Source organism: Excalfactoria chinensis, chromosome 6 (genome assembly GCF_039878825.1).
Source record: "Excalfactoria chinensis isolate bCotChi1 chromosome 6, bCotChi1.hap2, whole genome shotgun sequence".
Lineage (NCBI taxonomy): Eukaryota > Metazoa > Chordata > Aves > Galliformes > Phasianidae > Excalfactoria > Excalfactoria chinensis.
Genome location: NC_092830.1, coordinates 3,179,241 through 3,189,207, shown reverse-complemented (window position 1 = coordinate 3,189,207; position 9,967 = coordinate 3,179,241). Strand labels below are relative to the sequence as shown.

Genomic DNA, 9,967 nt, shown 5'->3' with positions numbered 1-9,967 from the left:
TATATTCTTCATCTGTCCTCCACTGTCTGCATGTGAAAGCTCAACTGTTATATATGAAACTTCCTCAAGTGCCTGGGTGCTCTTGCAGCACAGCCTCCTATCTCCTGAATCACAGCAGCAGAGGTGAGTGAAAGCTACATTCAGGTTTCAGCTGGCACCATACCTGGCCTATCACCTTTGAGCCAAACACCACCAAACTCTGGTTTCCTAGCAGGCACTTGAGCTCAAGTCCAATCCCCTTAACATTTTTAAAGGTGCTACTCTATTTTCCAAGCATCCTGTATTGATCACGCTTAAGATCTAGGTCTGTTTGTATAATCATAGGCTAATACAATTTTAAGTAATAGGCTTCTACATGACATTTACTTACAATCTGACTCTCGTCAACATCCAGACAAGCATGTCTGTTTTACCATTACACAATACTCTCAAGAACATTGTTTTCCTCTAGCTCGTGAGAGTTCTAGAAGGACTGTCAGTCTTTCCACCTCATTTCAGTGTGGTTTCAAAACCAGCAAGCAAATATCTCCAGTGGCAAATATTTCTTCTCCCTCTCCCTCTTATGGTTCTGCTAAAGAAAAGCTGCAAATAAACGTGAAGTGTATGATTAACCTTAAGCTTACCTTGCACTTGCATCACTGGTAGGACTTTGTGGCATCAGGGCACCGGTGTTCTTTCACCTCTTGGAAAAGAACAGAGCAATATTGTAATTAATCTTCCTGAAGTCTGGCTTCACTATTGAAAATAAAATCTATAAAGGAGGCACTGGTCGCAAGTTTGACTATATAAGGTAGCCATAAGACCCTAGGTCACATCCTGTCACTTAGTCTGTGCACACAAGGTTGAACTGGAGCTCAGTTTTCTGATGAACCATGGGACTTTGTTTTAAATCATCCCCTCCCCGACCTTGCCCAACCACCTTTTCCCCCCCCCCACAAAAATCAGGAATACACTGAAAGATACTTATTTGATGTAATCTAAAGTCAGTTTCTTTACAGGTGGGAGGAATTGGTGCAGAGGGAGGGAGGAAGGAATGATTTTTGAGTGCTCAAAATTGGTAACAGTATTTTTCTAAGATAAAGCATCCAATTATATTACACAGTTATAAAAGAAGATATTACTCTAGGCTAGAAATTACCTCAGAACCGGATAGAATGCTATGTAAGATTTTACATGTTAAGGATTTTAATATGGACCTTGTATAGTCATCACATGCACATTGGTATGCTGGGAATAAATAATCTATTAAAGAACAGAATACTCTGAATTTAGCAAGACATCTATGCAACGAACATGCAAATTTGTTTCAGCTAATAAATTACGATTGTATGATTTGTCCCCTTCCCATATGAAATTTTTGCCAAATCTTTTATTGGCATTATAGGTCTCCAAGAAAGCTATTTTGTAAAGTGTGTTCACATTTTGAATTCTATCCAGCATGCTGCTGAGTGTGTTTTTTTACCCATTTTCACATCCATTTTCATGGATGTGAACATCCATTCTCATCCTGTGTGAGGTCCTGGTGAAAATTATCTCCTCCTCTTCCATATCATACAACCATAGAATATCCCAAGTCGGAAGGGACCCATAAAGAAGTCATGGAGTCCAATGCTAGTTCCACACGGGACCATCAGACTATATCTGAGAGTGTTACCTGGGCATTTCTCAAACACCAGCAGCTCCTGGCTGTGACTACTGCCCTGGGCCTGTCCCATGCCCACTAACCCTCTTAGTGCTCAGCCAGTCTTTTCTGAACAGCCTGTATCTGCCCAACATGGCACATCAGCCACAAGACCCTTCCCACCAGATTAAGCCTGTGCTGATGTCTGAACATCCTAAAGCTTTCCTACCCAACAGAGCTTCAAATGACCACATTGGACAGACCCCATTCCTTTCACAGCAAGGATAAGGGCAGGGGAAACATTGCCCAGAGTCAAGTCCAAGTTCATATATAGGTTCCCTTCACAGAGTCAGTGGTTGGAAAGGAGGAAAAGATGAATTAAAAGGTATTAGCGTGTGATTTAATTCCAGTACTAGCTTCTCTCCCTCAGGTTGTAGGAAAATGAGCCCAGGATGAACCCAGGACTTCCCTAATGCAGGGTAAGCGTATGAGGATTTTCTACTTCTAGTCCTTTTCTGGGATCCCACTTCCCAAGCCAGCTACTGAAACTGAGAGGCAGGAAAAGCGTGTTCTGAAAAAATCCTTCTTGATACTAGGAGGTTTGAAATGTGGTCTTTGTGGTTTCTTGGCATGACATGAGTAGAGACATAATTTGTGTATGAATTGATTGAATTTCTACTCCTACCTGCTCTCCTCAAGTAATATATGCTTGATCAGTTGTGTGGGAGATGACAAGTGGCCTTTTAACACAATGGTGGTTATAATTTTATAAGAGAATGTGATGTTTTAAGAATAAAATGCAATTTTAGCGTTTTACGTACCTTTTTATATGTTTAGGTAAATCAAAGGCAATGTTTATCAGTGTTTTAAAGAGAATGATTTCTGATTTAACTAAGAAAATTAATTACAATCAGTACTGTTAGTATTTTTATAAGGATGGTTAAATATGGATGCTAAGTGTATTAATGCATGCTTTGCTATACACACGTCACTCAAGGCTTTCTAGGAGAGCCTCACAGTTCTAGAAGACACTCAAGTCCAAAGACCATCATTGGTCCAATAAAATCTATTCAGGACCTGGAGGGCAAAAACTATTAAATATGTGGAAATGTTTTCACAGTGTTTTCAACTGAAGGTAATTTTATCTTCAGTTTTTGTCCAAGACCCAAACCCTATCTTGGGAATTTTCCTCTAATTTTCACATAGACGTAGTGCAGAGAGGCAGTCTGTTGTGACCAATGAATTCTGAGCTCCCAGCCCTCCGAAAAGAGAGACAAGTACATCAGATTAAGCACATTTTAATTAAGTAAGTTAATCACCTTCTACATTTGGCAGCTTCTTACGCATAAAAATATATAGTAATATGATTCCTTTTAGATTTTCTGACATTGAGTAATTGCAGAAATTGCATCAGTCTGAATGAAACACAGGGTATTTCATGGTCTTCACATTCTCAGGTGCCTGAAAGGTCATTCCTAGTATTCACAGATCGTGAGGCGGTACAGGCTGCATTTTCTGTCTTTCCAGTTTCCGTCAGTGTACATCTCTACACATCTTTCTGTCCCTTTGCCATTAGGTTCATTCTGTTGCCAGCTGGTGTAATTCAGAGGTTGGCCATTTATGTACTTAAACTGACCTGCAGTGTCACTCTCTTTAATACCCAAGTAAGCGTATCGGTTATACTGTTTCACAATACCCATAACAGCTTTATTCTCCTCCTCATTCATGGGAGTTGCAAGAGTTCCTCCAGTCTCTTCACAGGATACTAGGGCAGATGAAAAATTGACTTCCTTTCCATTGCTGGCAAATATTTTCTCTCCTACTTTTGTTATTTTTCCATCCAAAGCAAGTGCTGTAACATGAAAAGAGTTTGCTCACTTTCATATTTCTTGTGGCATATTGATGAGAAAGCAGAGAAATAAAGAGGCCTAGAGGAAATGAAAAGTAGTAAGAGGAGCAGAGGAGGGGCAGGTAAGGGCAGGAATGAGAGTGAAGAGCAGGATAAAGAGGAATAATGATCTTCAAAACTCTACCAGTTCACTAGTTGTTCAGTAAGCACATTGCTGTGCTGCTTGTGACCATCTGTCCTGATCGCCTTCAAGTGCAAGGATGCCAGGTACAGTATCAGCTCTAAAACGGTCAAGTGTACTCCCTACAGAGGATCTATTTTGTTTCAAATCGAAAACATGAAGAAATAATGTTTTTTGTGTACTCAGTACACAAAACTCTTCCGCCACCTTCCATGATTTCATTGCTGGTAGATAGAAATGAAAGCAGTGGAGGACAAGGCTGAAGAGTTTCCATGAATCTGTGTGGAAACTGCAATGCCATTCAGATTGTTTTTTTATTTTTTTTTTTTTTTTATTATTATTTTTTAAAAATATGAATAAAATTTGAATAAATATATTCAGTGCTCCTGTGAGAAGCCTGCATTTTTATCTCCCACAAAGAAAGTACCTTTCTTTACTGTTCCTTTTCTCACGTGCCTAAATACATCTTGTCTTGCAATTACAAAATGCAGGACATTGTAAAGTGCAAAGCAACACTCCAGGTTGTCTTACAAACGAGCTTTGTGCTGCTTACTGGACATCAAATTGTACTGGGCATTACTTATTAGAGTATCTAAGTAAATTCAATTAATTCTTAACAGTCTTAACAGATAACCAACTGCACAATATTAAAGATGGTGTGGACAGACTACACCTTATTCTACACTGTCAATAGTGGGAATAAAATGCCCAATTGATCCTCGAAGGTTCGGGTCTACTTGACCTAAGGCCAAAACTGAGTAGTACTATAGGAAATGAGTACAAGCTCTGCAACATTCCTAGGACACCTCTATGATGTTTCACAGCAAGTTCTAGTTTTGGAATGTAGTTCCATTTTTTCAAGTGTGATTTCTTTTCCACAAGTCTTGATTCTGTAATTAATTTTGCTCATTGCACTTGAAATGACTGAGAGCTAAAACATTAAAAATGAAAAGGCTACCTCCTTCAAGCTGGAGAAGTCGTTGCCTTAGATTCAGTAAAGCATTGCGGAGTTCATAGTCAAAAGAAGTAGGTAGACCTAAACAGGCGAAAATAGAAGTTACACAAAAGCTAGGTTCTGGTTATAGAAATCTCATGTATCAATATACCTCACTGGATAAAACTGACTATTTTTTCAAAACTAGCCAGCGTATAATGTATTTTAACTCCACCCAAAGTAAAATATATATACATGTGTATATATATTTAAAATATTTTGTCACTTTCTGAGTAATCTGTGCCAAAATAAACAAGGAAAACCCCATAGCCCTTGGAAAAGGTCAGAAGTTCACTTACACATAGAAAAAGCCTATTAAGAACTATAAAATAAATACAATATTTTTTATAGCTTGGAGTGTTTTATAGCTATAGGAGTGTAAAGGTCCTAAGATAAAATATTTTGCCATGGTTTTGCAAAGAGAATTTGCTTCATTCTCAATAATTGCTACTGAACTGGCACAAGGGATATTTTGGAGAGGGTCTGTTCTCTGCAGCATCAAGCAAAATTTAGATTACAATTTTATTATTATGTTGCTGAATTGATGCTTTGGGTTTTTACTCCTTATTTTAAGGGAAACTGTAAACACTGATACAGGAGGTTTTCCATGTAGATGGTTTGAAATGCACTGGATGCTTAAAACTGGGTCTGACTGTAAAAGTAGATAATTATTTCAAGCCCATTGCCACCAGTAACGATGATACTAAACATACTACAAAATTACTGGGGTGCTTTTGTGATCGTGTTACCATTAGTGAAAAATAACACGCGTGACTTAAAAAAAAAGGAGCCACTCTTCTGACAAAATGTTCTATAGAGATCAGCCTCTTTCACTTAGTGTTACAAACATGCTGTTGACCCCTTTTACTCCTTTCTCACCTTGCTGGTTTTGTAACCACTGATCTTCGGGAAGTTTCTCTTTTCTGTAAGGCCACAACAGGCTTCCGAAGTATCTATTGAGACCTGGAAAAGAGGAGCATAATTTGATTTCTAAGGGGGTGAACATCTGGGAACGTTCAGCAAACAACAGAACTTAAATCTAAAAAATTGCAGTTTGAGGTTATGAATAACTTTTTTATTGCTTGCAGCCTAGTAATGGACCTGAAATACAATCACACAATGCAAATTATATTTAAGTTCACCTACCGTTGTCTTATTTCAGCTGAATGAAAAGAGAACAAGTGATTATTTTCCTACTGAAGGGTAATGATGAGTATGTGCATATGAAAAGCATTACTGTTCTTACCTCCCAGACCAGGCAGCCCACTAACTCCAGGGATACTGGGTAGCTCAGGAGCTCCTGCACAGTTTTGTGCATGGCAAGGCATTAGCAAAGCAAGTGCTGCTGCGATCGTGCAGAATGAGTAAGACAACATGGTTGCTCAGGGAAGCTGTAAGAAAACACACTTATTTGTTAGGCAGTGATTCTGCAAAAAGTGTAGAACTGACCGATTTTAACCCATCACTTGTTTATAAGACCTATAATCACTCAACAGAACACAGATATATATGACACTGACCTGAAAGACACAGAGGTCATTGTGAAGGTTTGGAGCTACTCTGCAATCTCTTTAAGCATGATATGACTTAGGCACATTCATTTGAAATAGGTGGAGTGATAGAATAAAACTCTACAAGCTCAAAAATGCCAGAGTTTGTGGTCCAAAAAAAGTATGTTTGCTGGTTGGCAATAGACCCACTCATCTTATTTCATCCTAAGTAAGTTATAATCTAACACTAAGTAGGGTTCTAATCTTTGTGCTGAGATATCATGAGTACAAAGTGAAAGTGGTGAAAATTAAGATGCTGTGTCACAGAGATACTCAGTTATTGACATTACTCAGCTGAAAATGAGAGAGAAAGACAGGTTCAAGATGCCAGAACGAGTATACAGTTTGAATGAGATGACCTGGGTGGGCTGACTCTTATATAGAGCTTGACCACACACTTTTCAATCAGATGATCACGTACTACTTTTTATTACTAACAAATGGGCATTCATCAGTTAGCACAAGGAATTTGTTTCAAAGCATACGTGAAGAGCAGAATTAGGATCTCAGTTTATTATCAGTGACATTTATTGAATGGATTTGCACAACTGGATTGAAGAATATGAAGTATGGTTTCATCTGCCGGGCTGACTGTATTGTAAAAGGCTTTTTATGTTGTTTTACATAAACATCAATACTGAATATTTTTAAGAGCAAAGTTTACTTGTTTGTCTACAGAAATGTCTCATCAAACTGAGCCTGGTGAGATGTACCTTTGAACATAAGAACATTCATTTATGCCATAAGTTTTAATACGGATACATTGAACAGCTTAAGTAAGAGGGTCAGCTCCTTGCGGCTGGGATTATCTGTTTTTACACGTACATTTCTAATCAACCTGAGAACTTGCATGATGTATTAAAGCACTGTCACATTTCACGCACTGAATCTGAGCTGTTTCAGTTTGATTACCATTTCCTGTGTTGAAGGCTAGCAGATCCCTCTGACAATGCTGGTCAATGACTGCAGAGAGCAGACCATGAAAGGCTGTAACAGAAACTACCTTAGGTAGCTGAGCATACTTATGTCACCAAGATAAGAGAATGCTATTACAACAGGTACTTTTCCTCTGATGCTGATCATTCAGGGAATTGCATTTAAATGAACTACTGGACCCAGCTCATAATTGGATCATGATGCGCAGCCAGAGTTCTAATCAGTTATATAACAAAATGGGAAGACAGCTTTTCAGTTTTAATCTACTTTTAATGACCTTCATCAGTCACCACTATCTGGTATCCTTCAGGCATCTCCTCATCCAGTAAAATTACTAACATAAATGGAAAAACAAACAAAGAAACAAAAACAACCTTAAAAAACCCCATACTCCAAATGGAACGGAACAGGTTTCCCTACTAGCTGAAGTTCCTTTTGATTTATTAAAAGTCAAATTAAACTTACCTTTCTGCTGCAAAGTGAAAACGAGCAGTTCTCACAAGGCCCCTTTATATAGCATGGTTCTTGTTCAACGACACCGTGCTGAAGCAGGGATTGGATAATCAGGGCACAAATAAGCCTTCTTAGTTTTGCTTACACACTCGTTATGCAAATACTGAGAGAACTGTTTAATGCTGATAAATTCACATTCCTAGTACAAAAGAAAGTTTCATTTTTTAATAGGGAAAAAACAACTGAACAGGTAACTCCAGAATTGTACATTAGTACAAAATTACAATAGAATTCCAATGAATTTAACCATTTTTATCTTGCTTTTATGAAAACCAAAAAGGAGATGTGGCCACCAATGTTTATAACAAACTGAGGAGATACCAGTCTCCTTTTCAGTCTCCCCGCTAAAGGTTAGCTCTCATAATTTGTTATAAAAGATCTGTAATCAAAATTCTTCCCTCTACTTGATATGCAGCAAATGTTTGAATGCAGGTTAATCATTTTTAAAAACATCTTGCGCCATCAGTTGAAACTATAATAGATGAAAAGAACATGAGTTAAGCGTCAAAAACATAAGTTAGGTATTAGTAGGTAAAATGCATTGCTTGTGAATGCTGCTGTGCTTTGGGAATGGCACAGGTAGCAGGAAATTCAACACAATGAAGACATTAATTGTTCTGTTTCTATGTGGCTTCCAAAGTACTTACAGCACTGAAAAACTTCTGCAGCTGCAAGATAAGGATAAACTCCATCAAGATTTTGGCAAGGAATATTTTAAATGGGGAGGTGTCCACATTCTTGGTAATCTAACTTACCAGAACACGATCTCATAGGTCAAGTTCCTAGGCAATTCTATAGCATCTGCAATGGTTAACACTGCCCTGGAGTACCACTGCCCACATACATCCCTGTGCAACCTTCATTGATGAGCAACTTTATAAAGCTTGGCAAATTACTGCTGCTTCTTCCACTGAACACACTCTGCAGTTCACAAGATTATACAGAACTGGAAACATTAAGCAGGGAACTCAGTCAAACCTCAACAGCCACATTCTGCCTTTATTCAGGCAAGTGTGGCAAGAGTAAAATGTGGCAAAGTTTTATACATCTTAAGCCATTATCAGCCAAGTTATCATCTTGTACCAAAAGTTTAACATCAATACACACTTCAGAAAAATTCTTCTACCATGAGCCAGATCACACTTGCACAATAGAAGTGGGTAAGACATTAAATCATCACCCACCATTACATTTACTTTCCTCTGTGAAGTAGCAAGGAATCAGGGAAAACAAATACACTGAAGAGTAAGGAAGAAAGAAAGCAAATATTGCTCTGCAGCCCGGCATCCTTGTTGAATAGCTAAAAGGCTCAGAATTCTGAAATCTACAGGTAAGCCTATGTGGCAACGGCCAAAGCTCTTTAACAGAGTAACATCCTCAAAACCCAGCATGGGTACTCCAGTGATTTCAGCAGGACCCCGATACTGCATCCTTTTTTGTGTCTTAAGAAGAACAGGAAGATTCCTTCTGAGGTCCTCTGACACATGAATTATTGCTGGTATGGCATTAGGTGGATAATACCCACATAATGGAAATCGAAGCCAAGCCCCACAGCAGTCCATTCAACTGTTAGCAACGGAGAATTTTGAGAAAAGATGGAATCTGGTTCTCAAACATGCTGTACATCCAGAAAAACTGCTTCTTTACAAAGCAGCTGGGCTTGTAACCCACAAATAAACAGTCTGGCATTCCAAGGTCATTTCAAAACTGGAACAAATTTCTCCTGTATAACCTTCACACATCTAATCAGAAAATTAGGTGAACTCTCCATTTTGCTCAGCTCAATGTTTGGAAGCAAACTGGTTACTAACAACCTTATCATAGTCCAATCTACATGAAGATATACAGCACGCTGCCACATAAAATGCAGTGCTGTATAGACACAGCAGTTTATTTTAGTAATTGTGGAACATTTATCTTAAATATGTCACTGTGCTGAAAGTTCCTGGAATCAGCTGCCTTACCTTGTCCTTGGCACAGCGTCTGCATGGCAAGTAGTTGTGGTCAGCTCTCCATCTTTGCCTTCATCCAAGAAACATAAGAAACATCCATGCTCGATGCTACTTATCTGCTCTACTGATCTTAAAATAGTTCAGACTTAGGTGCCCGTTGTCAGTTTTTAAGAAGCCTCGTTAACATCAGCATAGGTCCCTGTCAAAAATGCTGGGATCGAAAGCTATGCCTCTTACTAAGTATGGAATCAATCCAGTAAGCAAGCACTCCCCTCTCTCCACCTGCAGCTTAATTTTAAGATGAGCCCATACAAAAAGCAGGGGAAAGTCAGCGGTTCTCTTGCCTTTGGAAAACAAGAAACATTGATAAA

The 9,967-nt window shown here is 38.6% G+C and overlaps 1 protein-coding gene across 1 annotated transcript; it reads right to left on the bottom strand.

Annotated features, from left to right (window-relative positions):
• Nucleotides 1-2,990: 2,990 nt before the first annotated feature.
• LOC140254334 (pulmonary surfactant-associated protein A-like) lies at nucleotides 2,991-7,653 on the bottom strand. The gene is made up of 5 exons (XM_072340734.1): nucleotides 7,597-7,653; nucleotides 5,892-6,036; nucleotides 5,525-5,608; nucleotides 4,610-4,687; nucleotides 2,991-3,473 (listed from the first exon to the last, which is right to left on the bottom strand). The coding sequence occupies exons 2-5, from the start codon at nucleotides 6,019-6,021 to the stop codon at nucleotides 3,097-3,099; spliced, it is 669 nt and encodes a 222-aa protein (XP_072196835.1). The 5' UTR covers nucleotides 6,022-6,036; nucleotides 7,597-7,653; the 3' UTR covers nucleotides 2,991-3,096.
• Between the last annotated feature and the right edge of the window lie 2,314 nt (nucleotides 7,654-9,967).

Coding starts and splice junctions, on each gene's coding strand:
- LOC140254334 (XM_072340734.1), bottom strand. CDS start 6,021: ATGTTGTCTTACTCATTCTGCACGATCGCAGCAGCACTTGCTTTGCTA. Junction 4,688..5,524: donor GTGGTTACAAAACCAGCAAG/GTGAGAAAGGAG, acceptor TCGCCTGTTTAG/GTCTACCTACTTCTTTTGAC. Junction 3,474..4,609: donor ACTTCTCCAGCTTGAAGGAG/GTAGCCTTTTCA, acceptor TTCATGTTACAG/CACTTGCTTTGGATGGAAAA.